The sequence below is a fragment of the Electrona antarctica genome (genome assembly GCF_951216825.1).
Source record: "Electrona antarctica genome assembly, chromosome: 15".
Taxonomy (NCBI): Eukaryota; Metazoa; Chordata; class Actinopteri; order Myctophiformes; family Myctophidae; genus Electrona; species Electrona antarctica.
This window is the reverse complement of record NC_136796.1, coordinates 23,270,808-23,295,807: the sequence shown is the minus strand read 5'-3', so window position 1 is coordinate 23,295,807 and position 25,000 is coordinate 23,270,808. Positions and strand designations below refer to the sequence as shown.

At 44.1% G+C, this 25,000-nt stretch overlaps 1 protein-coding gene across 2 annotated transcripts in view; it reads left to right on the top strand.

Annotated features, from left to right (window-relative positions):
- Positions 1–25,000, top strand: part of LOC306938278 (collagen alpha-1(XIV) chain-like) — a 164,550-nt gene that overhangs the window by 87,521 nt on the left and 52,029 nt on the right. For both annotated transcript variants that reach the window (XM_079522375.1, XM_079522374.1), the window contains exons 14-22: positions 3,438–3,577; positions 5,929–6,055; positions 6,235–6,374; positions 6,986–7,118; positions 7,640–7,684; positions 8,090–8,235; positions 17,520–17,649; positions 23,909–24,031; positions 24,518–24,667. In XM_079522375.1, coding sequence (XP_079378501.1) covers positions 3,438–3,577; positions 5,929–6,055; positions 6,235–6,374; positions 6,986–7,118; positions 7,640–7,684; positions 8,090–8,235; positions 17,520–17,649; positions 23,909–24,031; positions 24,518–24,667 — 1,134 coding nt within the window. The remainder of the gene's footprint in view (positions 1–3,437; positions 3,578–5,928; positions 6,056–6,234; positions 6,375–6,985; positions 7,119–7,639; positions 7,685–8,089; positions 8,236–17,519; positions 17,650–23,908; positions 24,032–24,517; positions 24,668–25,000) is intronic.

Here is a 25,000-nt window from a genome sequence, read left to right as displayed (position 1 = left end):
ACTGGCGCTCCCGCGCTGCCCGTATGTATGAGCGCTGGGCTGACTGGCGCTCCCGCGCTGCCCGTATGTATGAGTGCTGGGCTGACTGGTGCTCCCGCGCTGCCCGTATGTATGAGTGCTGGGCTGACTGGTGCTCCCGCGCTGCCCGTATGTATGAGTGCTGGGCTGACTGGCGCTCCCGCGCTGCCCGTATGTATGAGCGCTGGGCTGACTGGTGCTCCCGCGCTGCCCGTATGTATGAGTGCTGGGCTGACTGGCGCTCCCGCGCTGCCCGTATGTATGAGTGCTGGGCTGACTGGCGCTCCCGCGCTGCCCGTATGTATGAGTGCTGGGCTGACTGGTGCTCCCGCGCTGCCCGTATGTATGAGCGCTGGGCTGACTGGCGTTCTCAATTGAAGTTATGAAACAATTACCATATTGACCCTGTCGGATGGAAGGCTTGTACGAAAACCCTACATTTTCACGAAATGGAAAAAATAACACATTTTTCAATGGATGCATTTTTTATATAACTATGTTATATGATGTCTTTGCTGTTGGGAAGAAACCACTTAACTCCAAAATGTTCAATTTTCAGGAAATTAAAAATATATATTTTTCAGGAAATGAAGAAAACCTTATATTTTTTATATTTTAAAACAAAGCAATACCGCCTCATCAAAGTTGGTGTTGTGACTTTATATATTGTCAATTACTTCCATGAGAAGGGGAGACGTGTTGGAGTTAGTTGCTTTAGCAGACAGTTTGAGGGTCCAATGGAGTTAAGAGGTTTTGTCTGAAGCGCTTTTTACCACTTTTAACCAACACACAGATGGGTGTTCAATAGCAATAAAATCAAAAACCTCAAAAATGGAGTTAGGTGGTTTCCTCCCGACAGCAACGATATTATATTATGGAACCTGCAGACACACCTAAACAATTTAGTTTCAAAATCTTTCCAAATGAGTGTAAAAAGCATGTGTCCAGGTAGCCTGATTAACCACTCCCTCTTGAAATGTATTCAAATGCAATGTGATTTCAAAGGGGAGTGGTTCACCAGGCTAGTGTCCAGGTAGCAAATTGCAAAAAACATGAAAAGTTGGCATACAGTATGGAGATACAAGTTGTCTGTCAGACATTAATCATATATCTAATAATCTACGCTTTCGTTCTGTCTCTCGGTCCATCCGTCCTTCCCACATATTGCCAACCTTCATGAAAATGCATGCACATACTTTTTCCCCAAAAAAGAAATCTGCAAAAAAAAGGAGATGAAACTTTAACCAAACTAGCATTGCTGCTTGTTAACAATGGGGTGTGTTTTCTCAAGCCATGACACGCTGTTTTTCTGAGCCCCAATAAAAGCGACCTGGCACGTGCCGCTCACCAAGCACATTGCACGGCGCCGGCTGCCAACTCGCGCGGTTCAGCATTTCTAATTATGTTTCACTGTGAGGATGTTTTTTTTTTCCTTCTCTCTCTCAATTTTTTGATGCCCTGGTAGGGCGGCCCCCACCCAGCTCGCTAATTAAGGTTTTATGAGACCTCTTTTGAAGAGCTAGAGGGGGTTGAATCTGTAAGTTTAGACTTGTTTTGTAACTTGGTATGACACAGGAGCTTTGAGCCGGAGCGTCTATACTTATCTATGCTTCACTCGTTCATTCATTCCTGTATTCATCCATCTGTACAGGATACCGTTCATTTTTTTTGTCTTCTAAGAACCTAGGTCGGTACAGCTGTAAGTCCAGGCATGTTTACAGTATGTGTTCATGGAACATCTAGGGTAGAGCCCTAGGAATCCAAGTCAGAAAGAGCATACAGAGAGAGAGAGAGAGAGAGAGAGAGAGAGAGAGAGAGAGAGAGAGAGAGAACGTGTTTAGGTTGGCAGTGTGAGCTGGCAAGGGCAGCATGCCTGAGAGGTCTGTATTAATCAATACATTTGTTCATCCAAGCAGAGCATGGCAACACACACACACACACACACACACACACACACACACCTCTATAAACCGAGGGCTTGCAGCACAAAATTATGTAATTCAAAACAACATATAAGCAATCTATACTTTTATACAAATTAGGCTGAAATCATTGCAATGAATGAAAAGCTCTCCTTTACAATTCAGGAAATGCTACGCCATTTGTGCTACAAACCCTCAAAACCCCTCAAAAGGATTCTGGAATTCTGGGAGTTTCAGCTTACTGATAATACTGCACCATCTGACATCTGTAGACCTAGCAAACCCAGTATGGAAACAGTTAGGTAAACTGTTATTTTGTCAGGCTGGAGATTAAACAAGTGGCAGTAATTGGTTTAAATGAATACGGAGAATGTGTCCAATTTATTCACACTGTTGATATTTTACTACGAAATTACGTCTTCCCTCAGAAGGACATCAAGAAGGGCAATGGACTTGTCGATATCTCCAGTCTCATCGCAGACACATAAAGAGCTCATTTCTTTCATTGCCGTAGGTGAAAGGAAAGAATATCTGAAGTTCATGATTCAAGTCTGAAATGCAGACAGTGTGTGAAAAGAGTTATCATTTCTTCAAGCGGGGACAGAAAGGTTCTGTAAACTGGCTTCCTTTTGTGCTTTCCATTAATTCCCCTAAAAGTCTGCATCAGATTTCGTACAGTATCTCACGTTGGAAGTCGACTCTGACACTTATTTGCTTTCACACCTTAACTCTTATCTGAGCCAGTTCTGTTCCAGTCCCCGGGCTTCTAAAATACACTTGGAATGAACCCAGGCAAACTTGTAAAAATAAAGAAATCAGCAAAAAAAAAAAGCACCCCTCTCTGCTATCTCTAAACTTTTCCATTTCCCCATTCCATGTCCCGTGTTGACCCCAATGTGATCCTAGACGCAGCATCCTTCTCTCTCTGAGTCTGCAGTCTGTCTCCCTGACCCCACTTATAATTGAGGTGAATGCAGTGTGGGCACAGTTGTGGTGGAGGAGGGGAAAAGAAGAAGACAAAACAGATCTGTAATTCTAAGCAAAAAAGTTCCTTAAGCTTTTAAAAAAATATATCAGATTCCCTCTGGTGAATTAACTTGCAGGAAGGGAGATGGAGAGAGAGAGATAGAGAGAGGATGAGGCAGAAGGGGTTAAAAGTTAATGGGAGACATAGTGAGGTAAAAATTGAAAGATTTGATAGTGAAGGGAGAGTAACGGACAGGGACACAGCGACAGACTGAGGAAGAGAGAGAAGCAAGAGAGAGAGAGGCCGAACAGGAAAGACATACAAAGGGAGAGAGAAGGTGCCTCAGTGTGAACCAGAGAGTTTAAGTGTGGCCTTCGGGAGGCTGAGGAAGGTAATGAAATTCTGTCCAATGCATAATTAAAACAGGCTACTGCGCTGACCTGGGACCAGGTGTGTGTGTGTGTGCGTGTGTGTGTGTGTGTGTGTATGTGCTAACCTGTCCTCTGACCCCCCCCCCCCCTCCCGTCTAGTGCCGTTGAGTCCAGCGAGGAACCTTCGTTTCTCTGACGTGGACCACAGCTCCGCCCGCCTGAACTGGGACTCCGCCTCCCGGAAGGTCAACAGCTACCGCGTCATGTACGTCAAGACTGACGGAATACAGACCAACGAGGTGAGAGGACACACACACAAGAAGCCAATAGGGCATAGCAGTGTGCGTGGTTTTCTGGTTCCACTGAAAAATCGCCCATTCATTTTTCTCAGGGAGATTTACAAAAACATTTAGAATGATGCCATCCAGGATCCTGGTGAATCATGACCATAACGTGTATTTATTAAATGTAGTATATCATCATATCATCATACTATAATTCAGTCAATGTCTGTCTGAATGTCTGAATGTGTGTCAGAAACACCACCGTATCTCCTCACCGCCTGCACCAATCACACCCACTTTTCACACAGGCATTGACCATAATAATATGGAGGTCTTAACAAATTATAAATTAATAATGAATTTATTAGTGAATTAAAAATGCGCTCGTATAATTCAATATCCAAATTTTCACAGAATCAAAGGTTTTTTGGTCATTCACCCTGATTCACCTCCATCTCTATCCGCATGCACAAATTCACACAGTGATGTGTGGGTCTGGCCTTTTTTTACACACCCACCGCAGAGAGAGGGAGAGAGAAAAAGAACATGCTACGGAAATGGTCCATGTTCCTCGCCTTGATGTGGAATGTTCAGTTTTAGAATGTTGCAAACCTCTGTTTTGGGGACCACAGTTTTCTGCTGAAAGTGGTTGCAAGTTTCAACTTGGCTCTTTGTGACAAGCACGGTTTCATCTCATCACGGATCTTTTGTCTGAACGTGTATCGGAAGAGGCACATGGTAGTCTACACCCTCTCCAGACAAACAGTGGGGGTTGGCAGTGAAAGTAGGACTTTCTAGGACACCTGCAGTGCACATTGAGAATTACTGACTAAATTGAGAAAAATATTATATATTTAAAAGTCCTCAACACAGTTTTTTTTCTTAACTCTACTTGTTATTGTTCATTGCTTCAATGTTTCGATCCTGCTGGATCTTCCTCAGTGTTCCCTCAGTGTTTTATTGGGTAAGCTGGGTAAGATAGGATAATTATGCATGCATTGCAATTTGAAAATTAAATATGATCAAAGTGTGTCCATCAAATGCCGATACAATCTTGTCAGATGTCTTGTCAGAAAACGCACCGATACCCTTCCCCTACTTGCCTACATTCTAGGACACTATCAGACAAGAGAGAAATTCCTAAAATGAAAATGTCAAACACATGCTTGTTTAGACAGGTGCTGTCAAAAAACAGCAGTGTGAATGTACAGAAAACACAGTAGGATTCACCCACTGTGGAACAAAGTTATTATGGACCACTGGAGAGAGGATCCGCACAACCACAGGCCTCTCCGTCAATAAGAGCCAAGGTTATGTAGACCATGTGTGTTTCTCCACCAGTGGGCCACAGACTACCAACTGCTTACATAGCAGAACGTTGTGATACCGCATGCTAGCTTATGACTTCAAAGAGAACGTTAAGATGTGGATGCCAAGCAAAACCTCAGATTTACAGTACACTGCCACACACAGTTAGGCCTGTCACAATTATTACATAATCGCCAAACTGCAATTATTGAGTTCAGTCAGATAACTCACAAATAGCTACGTATCATTTTATAGCAATTATTTTTGCATAATCATAATCGTTTCCATGTTGAAAAGACTTTCATACATTTTCAAACATTTTAAAAAAATTGCAGAAATGGGCAGTGCGACATAGCCTGGCTAATAAGCCAGACCGAATCAGCCGTTGGCAAAAAATAAATTGCCTGCCGGCGGATTACGGTCTGGAGAGGCTCAATAGTACGCCCATTTCCTACACCAGAGAACTGGTGTGGCCAATCGGGACACGGTATGCAATATGGGCGGGCTTTGGTACAGTGACGTTCAATGCTTGAGACCTTTGACTGACAGTAGCTCTGACCAATTGCGTCAAAGAGAAAATGTTTGAACCCGCCCCCCGGAAAACAAGATCCATACACAGCATCTCCAGACTCAAATACCACACGACAGTGTGATTTGAGTCTGGCTTATTAGCCAGGCTAAGTGCGACACCCTATAAGCTTGTAGATCAGCTATTTGTCAAATTTAAGTATACAATTATTACATTTGTCAGTAATTTCTTTGTATACTTACCTGTAAGTTATTTGTTATATATGCCCTGTGCATTTTTTTTACGAAGCCTAAAAAGGCAAATTGAAATTACATTTTCATTCACAATGTCCCACTCCCAATTATCAATGCCATAAACACAATTAAATTGTTAATCGGAATTATTTGCATGGCAATTAATCTTCAATTGAAATGTTGTAATGGTGACATCGCTAGACACAGTGGCAGAAGATGGGTGTCTGTGAGTCTGAATGATCGTGACTATCTGTGGGTTTTAAGCAGCTGTCGTGATCACGTCTCTCTGCACACAGGTGGATGTTGGCCGAGTGACCACGTGGATGCTGAGGAACCTGACCTCTCTGACGGAGTACACGGTGGCCATCTTTGCTGTCTACGACGAGGGCCAGGCCGAGCCCCTGACCGAGAGCTTCACTACAAGTAGGACTTCATGAAAAAACACTTCTGGATCCCATTACATTTTCAATATTTTTGTTTGCTTCGTTTTGTAAAGTGTGTGTGTGTGTGTGTGTGTGTGTGTGTGTGTGTGTGTGTGTGTGTGTGTGTGTGCGTGTGCGTGTGCGTGCGTGCGCTGTGCGTGTGTGCGTGTGTGTGCGTAGAGCCTGTTCCAGACCCATTGGACCTGAAAAGCAGTGACATCTCCACAGAGAGCTTCCGGGTGTCGTGGAAACACGCGGCCTCTGACGTGGTGCTCTACAAACTTACATGGACTCCCACCAAGGGAGGTGACGCCAAGGAGGTATTGGGACGTGTGTGTGTGTGTGTGTGTGTGTGTGTGTGTGTGTGTGTGTGTGTGTGTGTGTGTGTGTGTGTGTGTGTGTGTGTGTGTGTGTGTGTGTGTGTGTGTGTGTGTGTGTGTGTGTGTGTGTGTGTGTGTGTGTGTGTGTGTGTGTGTGTGCCATCTATAGGTTGTTTGTCCAGACCTATGTGTGTGTTTTAACAATATGTACACTACAGTTACTGTAAGATCAATGTTAAAAAATAATTGTAGTTACAAAGCCATCAAATTACAATCACTGTTACAAACCCGTCCAATCAAGATAGCTTTTACGAAGCGACAAATGCTTATTACTACAAAGCTGTTTTAAGATAATGCTTTCACAGCTTTGAAGTTGCCTTCTGGTCTGTGTGGTGTTTTAACTGTCTGTCTGTCTGTCTGTCTGTCTGTCTGTCTGTCTGTCTGTCTGTCTGTCTGTCTGTCTGTCTGTCTGTAAGTAGGTCTAAAAAAAACCTCAACAGCTATGTTTCTGTGTCTCCTGGCCAGTCTTTAGTGAATGGGAACCTGTCTTTCCTAGCCAGTCTTTAGTGAATGGGAACCTAAACAGCTATGTTTCTGTGTCTCCTGGCCAGTCTTTAGTGAATGGGAACCTCAACAGGTACCTGTTAACAGGACTCAGACCCTCTACAGAGTACGAGGTCACCCTGACTGCCATCTACGGTGACGAGTCGGAGAGTGACGAAGTCTTCATCGTAGAGTCCACTGGTAAAACATGCATGTGTATACTATTAATGCTACCCAGTCAGCCACTCAGCCTATTATTTCATCCATTAAAGGTGTCTACTGTCTGCACACTGATGCGTTTTTCAGATTCTTCCGCCGTTTTTCCGAAAAAACGCGCTCAGTCTGCAAGGACCTTTAGACCTGAGGCCTTCTAAATCAGTATGCTTTCCTGCTTTAATGGGTTAATGGGTTAATTAATTATTATTCAGTTAATTAACAATTACTCGTTAATTACACATCAAGCATTTAACTGAATGATTGGTGCCACAACAGTGTCACGGCTGAAGGCAGGTGTCAATCATTTGTTAGATAACTGAATACTGTATCATTCAATGTATGAATTACTTTTCCAAAGATGTATTTATTTGAGCTGACAAATTGTGAAAACCTATCACTAAGCTATAGTTCCAAAACATTTCCATATGAAAAAAGTGCACTGTACTAGTTATTTAACTTAATTCAGTCACTTCAATGACATGTTTGCTTTTCTGCTTTACTTTTAGTTGCCAGAACAATTACTATTGCTACCACCACAACGACTACAGCAGGTAGGTCAATCCTTCATGACTTTATGTGAATGTACTAATGTACTGTATGAAGGCTGTTCGTACAGTATGTAAACTAAATATACAGGAGTAGCGTAATGCTAATGCTAATAATGTTACATCATCTCTTTATCATCACCTCTCTTCTGTGTCTACGGTCCCTCAGTTCTTACATCCTCACACTTCTTGTTCACTTTTCATTTGTATTATTGTAATGTAATTAAGCACTTAACCCCCTATACTACAGTATATGAATACCAAGAATAGCCGATCTATAGATTTGAAAATGTAATACCCACTGAACACCGGGAACTTCATTCCTTCGTTCTTCTGCCATCCAGAATTAGATTATTAGATTTCCGTTGTGTTTCTGTTTATATTTCTGACGGGAAATCCCCTCCTCTCCAGCTCCTAAGTATGGGGTGAAGAACATGCAGATTGGGGACGAGACCACGTTCAGCCTGCAGGTGTCCTGGCAGATGGCCAACACCAAGAACGTGCGACACTACCGCCTGACCTACATCACGTCCAGGGGAGACCGCGCCGAGGAGACGGTACACACAGAGAGAGAGAGTGCGTGCGTGCGTGCGTGCGTGCGTGCGTGCGTGCGTGCGTGCGTGCGTGCGTGCGTGCGTGCGTGCGTGCGTGCGTGCGTGCGTGCGTGCGTGCGTGCGTGCGTGCGTGCGTGCGTGCGTGCGTGCGTGCGTGCGTGCTCGCGCACGCATGGTACTCATGTGAACTTATGTGTGCAGATAAATAGAAAGAAATGTAGAGGCAGAGAAATGTGAAAAATGTGACGAAATAGGGAGGTGGAGGAAGAGAGGACAGCCTGGAGAGGAATAGAAAGACAATAGACCTTCAGAGAGAAAGAATGACAACAATCACGATGGACCTTCACCACCACTGTCAATCTCAACAGAGATCAAGACGGAGAGAAACAGAGAGAGGGGGAGGGAGGATTGTGGAAATGGAGAGGAGCGAGGGGGACGGAGAAAGCGCCATGAACACATTGTCGGGCCCTCAGCAAACACAGAGCAACAGATGAGAGAAGGGGAGTAAGGATACACTTTCACTTTAGAATGACAGTGCTTTGGACTCAGGAGTCTCAGTCAAAGAAAGTACAGAGACAGGAGAGAGACCCGGAGAAATGAAAAGGAGAGAAGGGGTTGGTGAAGAGAGAGACAGATGAAAAAATGGACTGGCCTTCAGACCCTGTGGAATGAACAGAAGCAGGGAGAGAGAGATTGAGTAAAATCAGTCCTTCAGACTGTAATCTGACAGAGCAGAGGGACAGAAAGCGTTGGAGAGAGGAAATTATGATGGCACATGAAAGTCTCTCTGGACAGAGAGAGGGATGGACGGATGGAGAAACAGTGAGGAGGACATAGGGAACTGATGACTGGACTGATGTAGGGAAGAGGTACTGTAGAGAGCGATGACAACAATGGCTGTCCTTCTGACTATGAGCAACAGAGAGAGAGGAAGTTGAGGAAGGCAGATGCAGAGAGAGAGAATAATGAGCGCAGGGCCAGACTATAGAGTCTTAGAAGAGATGATATAGTAGAGAGGTTGGGGGAGTGAGAGAGAGAATAACAAACCACAACAAATCTCCAGACTTTGGAGGGGTGGATGGATGGGCAGGACTAGACTGAGAGGAGGTGAGACGGAGAGAGCATAGGTGGGAACAATGGACGGCCTTCAGTCGATGGAATTGGAGGGAGGAATGCAGAGAGAGTGGTGAGGAGAGTAGACAGACAGATGGACAGACAGACAGAGCATTCAAACAAGACATTTCAAACAATGACACAGAATGTCTGAAATGTGCGTTTCATTATGCATGCGGCTCTTTTGAAATGTGCGCATGGACACAGATTTTTTTCTTCTTTTGCAAGTGTGAATTCATGTGGTGTGTGTGTTTGTGTGTGTGTGTGTGTGCGCGTGGGCGGGCGGGCGGGCGGGCGTGAGCGCACAGCTCAGAACAATAATCCCATCTCACCGCGTCCAGAGGGCTGGACGGGGGCTTCTTCATGGAATCAAGTGTCCTGCTGCTCAAACTATTGGCTCGTTAAATGAGATGCCTTATCTAATTGGGAACAGCTGTGGGTTGTGTCTGGCATTGCCATTTGCTTATGAATTGTCGAGCTCACCGCAGAGACAACGGCAACTAGTTAGGTGTCTCAGAAGAAAGAAAGGGAAAAAAAACAACAACTGGCAAGCTTGCTTCACTGCCTCTTTTAATTTCAAAAGTGAGTGTAGCTTGGTATTGACTGCAGTCACATTTTGTTATGAATTATAATGGACTGCCATTGGATTTCTTTTTAATTTTCGTTTTTTCATGTCATATGAAAGCAGGGAATCATAGCATAGCATAGAGTTGAGAAAACAGGCTTGAAAGGTTCACTTCTGTGGACTATATATGTCGATTTCAGCTCTAATATTTATTTCAGACATGCTCTAGTATGTGAAGAGTCTGCCTGCTATTCATTTTGGCAGGCTATATACATACACACAGTATTATCTTATAGATATTTTCCGTACAGGCTGTTCAGTGGTCTGTGAATCTGCAGGTCAAATGGGTGCATGATTATGGATATAAACTGCATGGTACATGGTAAATATGGACAGATTTTCTTTTTTTACTGTGTTGCATTTCTGCTGCCACCTTCTTGAGTGCATACTGTCATTTTGTTGTCAACTTGGATAACAGTATTAGTGAACATTGACCACATCATCTCCATAGACTCTCCATTGGAATTTAGCTGACAAAAATCTTGAATTTAAATGAGCTTGTTAGGAATGGGAGAGTGGGTGGTACTTTACTGAAACAGTGTAGTGCTGGACAAACTACGCATCTCGAAAGTGCAAAGTTGGGTTGTTGTTGAAAATATTTGCATGAATTGGTGTTTTTGGTGAAGTATATATAAAGACCGCTATATCCATTAGGTCAATGCGGAGAAAGATTGTGCAAAAATGTTAGACACAGCTGAGTTCCTCTTTATTTTCATTCATCAATTTACATCAGAGATGCAGAGCAGAACAAAATTATATTGCAATGGCTCCGTTAAAAACACCATAATTCATGACCTCAACTAAAAAATAAAATAGAATAAACTAAGTAATGATTAAAATCTAGGCCTAAATCATATTACTAATGTACAGAAGCAGGGCATGGTTATAAGCATAACCCGGGTGGGTTCGAATGTCGCGGGACAGGCCTATCGGCGGTTTAGATCCCATAACTCGGAGGGACTGTGCAGGGATTGCTCCTAGTTGGTTGATACGGCAGCTGGGCAACAGCTGGTGTGGCTTCTTTCTCGAGTCACTTCTTCTCAAACAGCATACGGTACCTAATTACTTACCTGACTAGCTATCAATAGCTAAGGATTGGACAGAGGGGTCACACAGTTATTATTCTATGAGAAGAAAGGCTGCCGCGCCTCAGCCAAACGAGGCAAGCCTGGTGCGTCACAGGAGCAGGACAACATGCAATTGTAGAAGAGAACACACTGAAGCAGCTCGGACAATTTTATTAATGTGGTAATACATATAAATAATGAATGGCGTTTCGATGCTACTGCATCTACCTCAGAGTCATAAGGAAGATGTAGTACCATCGAAAAGTCAGTCATTATTTATTTGTATTACAACTTAATAAAGGAGGCTCCAGTTTGTTCTCCTCTACAGTTATTACAGTATGCTATGTTTTGTTTACAACAACATCAGCAAGGATGCACAAACATTGCAGAAAAACTAATCCATGCTTGAGTGGTATTTGTTCACGATAATGAATTGAGAATTGTTTGACTGCTGGCAACAGCCATGTTTTAATCATTAAAATCTCAAGCATTTGTGCACTCAAAAAGTTTAGGGCACTTTTTGAGTGCACAAATGCTTGAGATTTTAATTTTGTGAACAAAAGCTGGGTCTACTAAGGGCAAAACGTTTTACATACATAAACAAATGCATACAGTAACTCATACCACTATGATTATCAGCAAATTCATCGAAACTCATCCCACAAAGTTATACAATTTAAAAGGCACTTGAAGGTAGGCAGGTAGGTGAAGCTAACTCGTAGTGACTGAGCTTTTTGGGGTGTTCATTGCTGTACACATACCAATTCAAACAGGGCTGTGACACAAGAATTCACAGAAGTCCCATTAGTTGCCCAATATTCTGATAAAAGGTCAGATAAACCAATGTTGCCTGGCAACAAATATTGTTCTCTCCGGCTAACTGGGTTATGGCCATAATGGCTTGGCAGCACAATCTAGTTCCAGCAAGTGAAAACGAAAAAAGAAAGAAGAAAAACTGAATCACTGGAGAGTTAAAACAGTCCCAGATCCTTTAACGTGACAACTTTCTTTAGACACAGGGCTTTTTCCTGCTATATAGAGCCTCACGGCAACAGCTTAACTCGATAATAATAGCTAGGTTGGACGGTTTTTCTGACCATTAAAAATGAATCTGAAGCGCTAGATGGGGGGGTATAAGGGTAGTGATACTTAGGTATTGTCTGGGAGGGTGCCCTTACAGAGCCTTAATTATGTAGGATTCTGTATCAGGTATTGTACATCATTTCTAAAAAGTAAAATGGAATTTTAAGGTGGTGATTGCCTAGGGGTTGTTAGAGTGTCAGCAACGCGCACACATGCGTGCACACACACACACACACACACACACGCACGCACGCACGCACGCACGCACGCACGCACGCACGCACGCACGCACGCACGCATGCACACACGCACGCACACACTTACTTCACTTCAGTCTGATATTAGGCTAGCAAGACAACAATAATACTAATATATACTAATACTAATAACTCACAATTCACAATGTGGTATAAAAAAAGGTCTTGTGTAATAACGTTAGATATTTGTGTACCTTGACTTATCCTTCTGGAGTCCTCCGAGTTCCAGCCTTGTACTCCCTGTCTCACAGGGATCAAACTTAACATTCTCAGGCCACAGGCGTATCCCGTCCAAAAGTAAATTGGCTTTCAGAAGCGCATAAATACTTTATGAGTCAGCGTTCACATTCAGAAAGTAGATGGTTGGTCTTGTTCAGCCTGGCTGGTTCCAGCTGGGCTGTTTTTTAGAGGATTGCTGCTATTTTCATCAGGGCAGGCCAAAATTGATTTGCCACGACCCAATGTGTTGGACTGCCTGAATAACAAGTCTGTACGGTGCGTTTCTCTTTTTTTTCTTAATGTTTTTGCCTACCTATTTTTGATGTGCGCTAGCCCCTCCTATGTCCAGCTTTGAGAGTGAGAGGCAGATGCATGCAGGAAGACAGGGAGAGTCAGGTACATGGGTGAGGAGGAAAGGATGGAAAAAGGAGACATGGAAAGTGTGAAATGGAAGTGTGAATGCAGGAAAAACAGAATGTTTTCGGCCAAAGAAAAGAGACAGGCAGAGATAGAGACAAAGTGGCAGGTCGGAGAGAGAGAGAAGGGGAGCTGAGCAAATGAAAGGGCAAGAGAGATGGAACAGAGAGTCTAAAATGAAAAGCAATAATAAACATGGGATGAAGCCGACAAGAGCTGCATGGTGAAAGAGGTAGGATGAGGCGGACTGTAGTGTGTAGAGTACGGCTGTGGCTCAGGAGGTAGAGCAGGTCGTCCAATGATCCATGGGTCGGCGGTTCGAATCCCGGCTCCTCCTAGTGTCCACATGTCGAAGTGTCCTTAGGCAAGACACGGAACCCTGCATTGCCTCCAGTGGTTGCCACCATTGGTGTGTGAATGTGGGAAGCGAGGACGCTGGCGTCAACTGTTCGCCGCTTCACCTCCCAATGTATGAATGAATGGACCATTGTAAGCGCTTTGAGTAGGCACGTAGTGCATATAAAAGCGCTATAAAAATGCAATCCATTATTATTATTACTAAGTAGTTGAGAGATCTAAATGTGCCCCGCCCAGACATTTAGATTGAAACACCAGGAAAGTCGGAAGTAGTAATCGGCCATTATCGTGCCTCCATCAGTTTCGTCAGAAACGCTAATATATTCTTTTCTGAGCTCCTAACATCGACGTCCTGTATAGTCACTGCGGATGGAGCCTAAATTCTGAGATAAACGCTACTAAATATCGTGCTTATAATGCGAGTGAATGGAGGGGAAACATTTGAATGGCCCACCATAGCGGACGCAACCGTTACATAGCGACAGGGAAGCGTCCATACGATAGATAGAAGCGAGGCTAGTCTGTATCCAGAAACAACACATAAACAGCACAAATCGGCATACGAAAAAAAAATCACCATTACACCACTGCTTATATTACGTATACATCACTGCGTATATTTAATAAAATAAAGGTTAAAGCTTAATCTTCAATTTCTTCAACTGCTTGGCTGTAATATGTAGGACAGCAGGGCAGCAGGGGGTGAACATACGTTTAGAACCTGAGTGAGTTAGCAGGGACAGAGTAGTTGAGTAACTCTTCCCCTTTAGCACGCTAATTGACTGACAGAGAAACTACTTAGACACAATTAATCTCCTGACCTCCAGACCTGCCACGTCAGTGCAGTCACTATCACTCCCAGCTGAACTTCTATCTTACCAAGGGAACTTGGTCGGTTGCCAGAGTCCATCCTCCTTATCTGACAGGGGGACACAAAAGTGGCTCAGAATCTAATTGCAGGAAATATCAATTTAGGCATTTAGCAGACGCTCTTAATCCAGAGCGATTTACACTAAGCAAGAACATGGCAATACATCACATATATAAAAAGTATTTATCATGAAACATGCGTAAGCTAAGAACGTAACAGTGGAATATCTATATAATGAAACTATACATATAAACTATATATATGTACTATACTATGCTATACATATGTTTGTACTATGAAGTGCTATGACTACATACAATGCAATTCTAGTGCTGTCTACATAACATGCTATAAGTCTGTATCAAATACTATCTACGTAAGTCTACAAAAAGTGCTATCTAAGGGGGTAGGATAAGTGCTACGGGCCATGATGGAGTCTGAAAAGGTGGGTTTTCAGACTACGGCGGAAGATTGGGAGTGATGCTGCAGTTTTGACTGCAACGGGAAGTGCATTCCACAGTTTTGGAGCCAGAAGGGAGAAGAGTTTGGGACGTGTTTTTAGTAAGGGTACTTCCAGCTTCCCTGCTGGAAGTATCACGTCCTTAGAATACGCTCTACTGTGTGCATGGATGACTATGACTTGCTTTTCTGATATTTACACATTTATTGAACTTTTTCATCTATTGCATTTGACAAGATGACAAGTTGACGTGTAAAGCATTCATTGCGTCAAATCCTGTCAATGCAAATAATCAATAATGACAGAGCCTGGCAGATCTGTCACCACTCCTGTGAATGAGACTCTTAGGGTTATTTTGGGGGAACGGGTGAACCAGCATGAACTTTTAGTATTTTCTGGACTGTAGAAGCTCTGAGTAATAGGCACAGCAAAGTGACGATGTGGGCTGCATTAGGCTGAATATATTATCAGTGGGTGTGTTGCAGGTGGATTCAATCATGACTAATGAAACACTTGCTTTTCATTGCCTTTAAGAGCAGTGCTCAGCGCAACAGCATACTGCTGATGTAAATGTAATTTCTCCCCACGAAACTGATGCGTCCTCGTGTGGGAGTTGCAGAGTCATCAACGACAGACCAAGAGCAGATGATGTAAAATGATATACAGTATAGGGAGTTAATATATTCAGCAAATACAAATGTCACTGGTTTTATGAGAAGTGTTTCTCCGTCAAACAAGTTAATTCACTCCATTCTTAATCACCCAATTTTGTGGTTGGACGGCGTCCACAAATGACTTCTGCACACAACGTCATATCTTATCTAACTATAAATGCACCAAATCTCTGTACGTCTGTAATCCACGTAACTCGAGAACCGTTCGCCCCACCGACTTCAAATTCGACAGAAGCGCTTCACACCACCACAGGGAGTGCAATGCCCGGTGTCGAGTCCGTCGGTTGTCCAGAAACAGCACAAAAGCCTCTGCCCGGGCTCTGGACCTGATCACCCCTATTATGGGGCTGGCCTGTTCTGACATCACAACACTTCATATTTGGGCTCGCCTCGGTACCCAGGCTTTAATTTTCGTCTATTTGGGCATGCCTGACACAGAACTCCATATATCGGAATAAAGGGACACAGAGAGACAGATACAGAAATCTCCATATATGGGCATAAAAGGGACACAGACAGATGGGTGGAACGGGTACTCTGACACGGGTACAACAGGTATTGCATAGCCGGGTGGAGCATGGATCTGCAACTTCCATCGTTACCGACTCAGTGCTCTACAGCCGGGCACCGGTCTAGTAAAATAAAGCTCAGGGTCCGATTTCAGTCTGCTTTTACGTAGTACGCAATGCGTGAAAAGAGGAGTTAACGGGCAATTATGGGCACTAGATTTGCCCGTAAACCTCAAGTTTAGCAGGCATACAGTAATATACGGTAATATACAGGTGTGATGGTACAATTCGGGAGTTTACCGGAGTTTGTTGGAAAGTTTAACGGGAGTATTCCATGCTTTTTGCGCAGTGATGTCCAAGTGGACATACTACGTACATATTTGACCCCGTGCAGTCATTTTTGGTGTTGGTGTGTGTGTGTACCCGTCTGTGTGACCTGTCCATGACACACATTGTATGGGGCTGGTATGCTCTGAGCATGCTACCAGTACACTGGACTAAAGGCACAAATCTGTGAGGAGTCTGCTGGATTCTCTAGCTGTGTACATGCTCCTTCTGCCTTCTAAATCAGTACACACTTTCAAGAGTTTTTTCTAAAATGTTCAAAAATAGCAGATGTATACAAGCTGAGTTGATCTGCTATTTTTGAATAGCCAACGTAAAAATCTGAAATGGTTTTAATGGGTTAAAAATATTTGGGTTCAATGATTTGAACCCAAATCATTGATACGGAACATGACATTACACAGTGTAATAATCCATCTATTGTCAAGCCTTTTAGGCCTGCCTTCAATATTCTCAGTGCATGTCGGATGCCAACAGTTTTGGATTTAATCACTGTTGTGTGAGTGAGAATGCATTAAAACATGTTAAAATACGTGTTCCAGCATGAAACAGACGAGCATAAAGCGAGTGTGGTTTTGTGTGAGACATCTGATCTGTCTGGGTGTGCCTCCACACACTAGTCTTCCCTAGTCTGCCTTTCCTGCTACAAAAATTGTAGTGTTGATTTGCCAACACACTATTGCACCTATTCTCCCACACTGGCACATGCACAGCGAGTCCCCAAAATACAGAAAACACGCCACTTCGCCTCAACCACGCAGCATGCTTCACGCCAATCCAGCTGCTTCACGCCAACCCCCGTTGGCCCAAAATAGGGCCCTTAGTCTTGTTTTCTCCTTTCTAAAGTGTCATGGCCTGCACCGAGCCAATGTCACCTTTGTAAACTATTATTTTCACATCATGTATGACTTCATGAGTGTTGTATGTGTCATGACATTACCTAAATGAGATATAAAACATATCGTGTGTGTGTGATAATTGAGATAATGGCCGGCAGTGGCTCAGAGATAGAGTGGCTGGATGGGAACCGCAAGGTTCCCAGTTTGATTTCGGTCTCCCCGAGAGTTACAGTAGTGTCGAAGTGTCCTTGTGCAAGACTCTGAACCCCTAATTGCTCCCGATGTGCAGGTTGGTGCCTTGCATGGTTTCCTCCGCCATCGGTGTATGAATGTGTGTGTGAATGGGTGAATGTAATGCACAATCTATGTAATATTGCTTTGGATAAAAGCGCTATAGAAATACCGGTAACCAACTATTATCTATTATCTACTATTGTCTTTTCCATTCCAGAGGACAGTTCCTACTGGCCAAACCAGCCTGCTGTTGCAGCCTCTCCTTTCGGACACGGAGTACAAAGTGACAGTCACACCTGTGTACCAAGACACGGATGGACCCAGTGTGACACGAGTGGGACGCACACGTAAGAACAGCCTTTTGACATTTCATACTCTTTCTTTGGAGCAGTTCATTTATTCATTTCTTCGTTTACTTACTCTTTCATTCTTTCATCCATACTCAAATATATTCATTGACAATGTTAGGGTACTCAACAAGGGGACCTGCCCCTTCTTAACACAAATAATATCTCGATGATCCAGGGAAGGTTGACCGAGCAGGATACCTTCAGTTTTGCCTCATATCATTTTATAATGGGCTGCCATGTACAATCACAGCCTTCGACTATTGGAAAGCTGTGGCAAAGACTCAAAGAGCCTTTCTCATACTCTTCCACTGCCCAGTGAAACTGGAAACCTACAACCTTCCAGTCATAGCCTTCTTCTCTGACCCCGTCACACACTGGGGCTATCTATCTACCCTACTCCATTGCCACCCACCATGTGTTAGATGTAAAATAAATTGATATATGGTTCAGGTGAGGAACTATGAAATTCTCGTCTGCAGAAATATCACCTTGAAATCTCTCACTCTCTCTCCCCCCATTCTAGTCCCTCTGTCTGCGAATGTGCTATTGAGAAAAAAAAAGCAATCTCACAGTAAAAGAAGCAGTGTCCACTGGTGGACTGACATTTACTTGGTGATCTGAGATATAGCGTTGTGCTGTATGGGTCTCACAGGTTACTGTCATACGGTATGTCAGGGAAGGAAAGGAGAGGAAAGTACGGTATGTCAGGGAAGGAAAAGAGAGGAAAGCAAGTATTGAAGGAAGGAAGGAAGGAAGGAAGGAAGGAAGGAAGGAAGGAAGGTAGGAAGGAAGGAAGGAAGGAAGGAAGGAAGGAAGGAAGGAAGGAAGGAAGTGACATTCCTGTGCCACAGAGAATCAGAAAGGGGTGGATGAAGAATGAAGTACTGCACAAAATAAGTGAAGTCAAACTGAAATCACAAATGGAATATAATAATAATAATAATAATAATAATAATAATAATAATAATAATAATTATTATTATTATTATTATTATTATTGTTATTATAATAATTATAATAATAATAATGAATGTTATGAATACTTAATAATTAATGAATAATGGAAATTGTTAGTAAAATAACATCTTGCTGAGGGAGAAAAGTGAAGTAAATTGATGTGTTTACTGTGTATGCATTCATGCATTGTGTTTGTGTGTACAAGTCAAGCTCCAGCTCATGTTTTTGTCTTGTTAAAGAACGGAAAAGAACCAACTACAAATGATATCACCCACACAGGTTTACAAACTGTCTAACGAACCAAACCCCTCATTATAAAGAAAAACTAACAGTAGAAGTTCAGTCATACGAGAAACGATGTTGATTATTTATCTTGTTCAAGCTGCCTTGCTGTGTGTGTGCGTGCGTGCGTGTGTGCGTGCGTGCGTGCGTGCGTGCGTGCGTGCGTGCGTGCGTGCGTGCGTGCGTGCGTGCGCACGTGCGCACATAGAGAAGTTGAGGTTAAAGACAGGCCAACAAGAGAAAGTCCATCATTCAATAAGCTCTAAATTAGCTTTCTCTGGGAAAACAGAGGAATTCATCTACCAGTGGGAACTATTGATTTGATGTGTGTGTGCGTGCGTGCACAAGTGTGTGCATGTGTGTGCATGTGTGTGTGTGTGGAGGGGGAAACGGGGATAGCTGCAGAATTGGCCCTTTAATAGTGCCTTTAACATCTAACATAATGTGGATAGTTTATCTAACATAATGTGGATAGTTTTAATGGGAAGCTGCAAGGTATTCCACTGCATAGCTCCATCACGTCTATTTTGTCTTATAGCAAGTTCTAATGAATTTTCCTGTGCCAACAGTTTTTTTGGCACAAGCATTAACGGCTGGTGTGAGAAAGTACATTTCATAACTCCTTGTTGAGATTCCGGGATTGGTCTACTCGGGGACCATGCAAGTGGGATACCCATTGTACCCGTGGTCAGAGTACCCGTTGTACCCATCAAACCCTTTTATGCCCATGAAGTTCCATGTAAGGCATGCCAAAATATGGAGTCCAGGCCAGACCTAAGTACTATGATGTCATATAGATGACATCATGGGTCAGGGCGCTCCATATTGAATTTTTGGATTTATATATATTTTTTGCGATGCGCAAAAATGTATTTGCAAACTTAGTGAACCTCATTTATATTTTGTTGAATGAAAAAAGAAGATCTACACGCTCTAAGTGTCGTGTCTGCAGCGCGTTGTGAGCTTGCAGCGCACCACTCACCATTAATCCAAGCAGAGAGAGAGTGGGGGCGCATTTAGGAAACAGAGCGACAGAACATTCAAAGATAAAGTTGACATAGCCTACTACAGCTGGGATATATATAGGGATATATTAGATGCAGCTGTTATTTTATCAATTAAGCAAAAAAGGCTAAGCAACACATTGAGCACACATTGAACAACATCACCACCCCCGTGGGTTCAACCTACGGGGGTGTTGATGTGCTCTCTCTCAATATTAAATCAAAAGACAAAACACTTGTGTAGGACTATACCATACCTCAGTGGTTCCCAAACTGTGGTGCGTGCACCCCTTCTGGTGCACGAGCGACTTCTAGGGGGTGCGCGACATGAAAAGGATAATGGTGGTGCTATGGTTTTAACATATTATGCCAATATATATGCAGAATATAGCCTATGCTGCATATATATGCCATATTCAGGTTCATGTGCATATGTGTATATACTGTATAGGAAATATATAGCTTATGCAAATTTTATTTCCATGTGGGAGGGTGCATCAGCTAGGTCAGGAGGTAACAGGGGGTGCATGACCAAAAAGGTTTGGTTGTGACATACCTTATAATTTTGCACTAAAAATATGAGTGACCAAATAATGGCCGGTGCAAAAATAAATAAAAGATAACAAATAGACGGCTAGTTCCTTTTAAACGCTCAGGGTCCAAATCGATGTTGCATATTAAACGCCTGGGCTGCTACAGTTTTTGGAAAAATATGGTAGGATATTATGGGATACCATATATAGTCAAATACCAGCTGTACCAGACTTATCCCACTATAAATGCGCCACGTCTCTGTGTGTGTGTGTGTGTGTGTGTGTGTGTGTGTGTGTGTGTGTGTGTGTGTGTGTGTGTGTGTGTGTGTGTGTGTGTGTGTGTGTGTGTGCGTGTGCGGTTGTAATGCACGTAACTCGAGAACCGTTTGACCCACCGACTTCACATTCGACACACGCATTCCACACCCCCACAGGGAGTGCAGTGCTAGGTATCGAGTCGGTCGGACCCACGGTTCTCCAGAACCACCACAAAAGGCTCTGGTCAGGCTCTGCCAGTGGGCCTAATGAGGCCAATTCCTTTCACCTGGGCCAGGCTCTGCCAGTGGGCCTAATGAGGCCAACTCTTTCACCTGTGCAGTCAATTGAGGCTCAACCAATCAGGCTCTGCCAGTGGGCCCAATTGATTGCCAAGTACACTTTTCAGTTTGCAGTCTTCACACCAAGGGGCCAGTGAGGCTATTCAACGTTGAAGCTCTGGGCCCTAGTGGTAGGAGGAGGGACTACAGGCGGACCCGTGGATTCATGACCGGGAAACCCCGTGCAGCTGGGCTTTAACATTGTGTCGTGATGTAGGACCATCACTCCAACGTCACCCCGGACCTCAAATTTGAGGTCCGGAGGAGGGACTTCCGGCAGTCTTCCGGGTGCTTCAAAACGCCACTGAGCAACTTCCACTGACATGAATAGCTGGGGGGGCGGAGCTTCGCGCCAATTCAGTCTCTATCCTTTTATATACTCTATGCTTCACACACACACACAGGCACAGATCTCCATGTGGGACACCGGCTGACAGTTAAAACGGGTGCTATGGCAATGTATATCATTAGGTTCCCAAGTTGCATCGTTCCCAAGTACAGGTAGGCCGGTGGCCGACTGTGACGGGCACGTACAGGTCTAGTCCCAACAATGAGATAAGTAAGTAAGATAAGTAAGATGAGTAAGGAAATTGAATGATGCGCCTTTACTGTAGATGCTAATGAATTCCTCTGCCTCCACCACCTCATCCTGCATTCCCAAAACAAACATCACATATTCAGCAGGGAAGTCACATTTACATTCTCCTTCATCTTTTCTGCCCTCGCCAGTCTCGCCTCCCTCCCTCCGTGCAACGCATCACACACACATTAGCAGGCACTAATGACATTGTCTGCTCCGAAACGGCAGGCCACAGGCAGCCCGGCCGTGATGGATGACGCCTGTTAGCAAGTGAGGGATGAGCCGATCACTGAGGGACGGATGACAGCCGATGTAGAGAGAGGATGATTGGGGGGGATTTTAGCCGGGGAATCGAGGAAGGGATAATGCGACAGAGCAGTGAGCGCAATCAGGGGATTTGAACCTATGGAGTCACATTATGGGGGGGACGGGACGATGATGGTCTCCCCGTCATTGTTAGCGAGTGAGTAATGAGGCGGTCGTTGGGAGAGGAATAGCAACGAGAGTAGTGAGGGTGAGCTGGGTTTTTCTAGGCGAACCAGAATGGGAAGTGAAGATAGATAATGTGACAGATCCGCCTCTATAATCTTGGGATTTGAACCTACGGGGTTACATTAAATTGATGGTTCCTCGCAGCTCGTGGGGCTGAGGGGTGAGGACATTACTCAGAGGGAGGTGGCGTAAAGAGTGTGTAGATGCTGTAGGACTGCTGGGGGTTTAGAGAGGAATGATGTGATGGAAGAGGAGTGCAATATAGGGAAGCCGAACCTTAAGCTGAATTTGTATGCAGTTGCGTGCCGGTGTCGCTCACCGAAAGTGGCCGATCTATAAACACACAACCCACCATGGCACAACGTGTTGAGAGCTATTTTTGGCAACTATAGTAGACATGTATGCCAAGCAGCCCTTCATGAAATTGCCATGAAGGTTTCAATTGATGGTTGATGAGGCATGGCCAAAGAAATGACAGACAATATTGACGTATTATTTGGGTATTTTGAGGTGTATATGACAGAATAGCCACTTAGCCAGCATACTATGACAGACTACAAAAACTTGGGATGTGAACTCATGTGCGGTGATTCACATACAGTAATTCTGAGAATTATAGGAGAACATGTCAAGAGAATGACAGCATTGCAACAGTGGATGCCAAAGGGGCAGTTAAGATGGATAGAATATCCACACTCATTAGCTGGGGATTTGAAACCCATGATATGGTGGGGGATGCAGAAAAATGCAGACAGGCGGTGTACAATGCTTGGATGCTCCAATGGCTCAAGCTGTCTTTGTGCACACAACATAATGGGCATGCAACTAAATGTGACGTCCTGGGTTTGGATCTGGACTCATGGACCGGATGCATTGCACCTGTCCCCCCCCCCCCCCCCCCCCCCCCCTCCTGTTTCCCTGAATCTTGCTCTATGTGGACTATCTCAATAAACCACAAAGACCCAAACCTTCCATACTGTAGTCCAACATCCCAAGTTATTGTGTAGAATTGCACGTTGATCACTCAACTTACATTGAGTGTCTAACTTGTTCACCTGTCATAAGCCAATTTATGTGAAATATGCAGGTACATCATCAATCATCTGTCTCACAGATAATATATTTTCCCCTTTTCGCTCTGTTTTGACTGTTTATTTCCTCGTGTGGATTTTGACCTGCTTTTCTCGTATTTGTTTGTTGTCTCTCTTGTGCTCTCCTGTTCACTCCAGCCCTCTGTTCTGTTCTATTTTTGGTTTCTTTTTTTATTTGCTTCCTTTCATTCGCTCCTCTGCTCTTCAACTCTGAAATGACTCAGCGATTCATATTGTATGCCTCCATCTCCACTTTTCACTTCATCTTGTTGTCTCCCTTGTTTCTCTCTCTACCTCCCAATTCCCCCCTCAAATTTCACACTCTCAGAAGCTAGGTTTGATGTCTACCCGGTGTATCATTTCTTTGGGGCATTGCATTTGTTGACTGCGGATCATGCCTACTCTGATCCTGCTAAAAGTCTGTTAAATGTCTAAACTTTTAATCCCCCCTCCCTCTCTCTCTCTCTCTCTCTCTCTCTCTCTCTCTCTCTCTCTCTCTCTCTCTCTCTCTCTCTCTCTCTCTCTCTCTCTGACCTCCCCCTGCCATCCCTATCTCCCTGACATTTCCCGCCTGCCCTCCTTCTTTCCTTATCTCCCTGGCCCTCCCCTAATACTCTCTGTCTGTGTCTCTCTCTCCTTCTCTGTCTATGCCCGTGCACAGTGCCTCCCCTAATACTCTCTGTCTGTCTCTCTCTCCTTCTCTGTCTATGCCCGTGCACAGTGCCTCTGTCGGCTCCGAGGAACCTGCGCGTGTCAGATGAATGGTACAACAGGTTCAGGATCAGCTGGGATGTTCCTCCGTCTCCCACGATGGGCTACAGGGTTGTGTACCAGCCGGTGTCTGGTAAATAACACCCATACACCTACTATGTGTATATATATATATACAGTATAGACCTACACCTCACCTGTACAATGTACATGCACAAGCAGACTACAGTGGTGTACACGCACGCACGCACGCACGCACGCACGCACTCACGCACGCATGCATGCACGCACGCACGCACGTGCGCACACACACACACGCACGCGTGCACACACACACACACACACACACACACACACACACACACACACACACACACACACACACACACACAAACTTCAGTTACGCATTGTGAGCTTGTAGATCGGCTATTTTCAAAAGATTGTTTACACATTTTGAAATGGAACATTCTACACAATGTACTCAAGTACATTTTGAATACAGGACTTTAACTTGTATATTGCAGTATTCATACTTTTTCTTAAGTAAAACACGTGAATAGGTTTTTTCCACCACTGCCTCCACCCCCAGACATTAACCCCGTCCCACCACACTCCACAGCTCCTGGTCCGGCACTGGAGACGTTTGTGGGTGAAGACGTCAGCACTATGCTGATCGTCAACCTGCTGAGTGGGACAGACTACAGCGTGAAGGTCATCGCCTCCTACACCACCGGCACCAGCGACGCCCTCGCCGGCAAGGCCAAGACACGTGAGTCTGCTGTCCGTCCACTCGCATTTCACATGGAGCTTTTGATTGAGTTATTGATTGAATACATTGTGGTCCTCCTATGTATTCAACTCATAAACATAGCACAAAAATTACACCAAAATCCATATCATCAACAAATATAGAACACTATGAAAGTAGAAAGTAGAAGACAAATCTGCCTACAGTGAATGCCTTCACCTTTTTATAGGAAAAGTGAGTTTATCTCCCCTTTTCGTCTCCTGAAAGATGGATTTTCAGGCCTGTTTTAAAGGAAGCCAATGATCCACATTGTTTAAGGCAGGGGTTTTTGTCTGGGGACCCCCAAAAATGCTT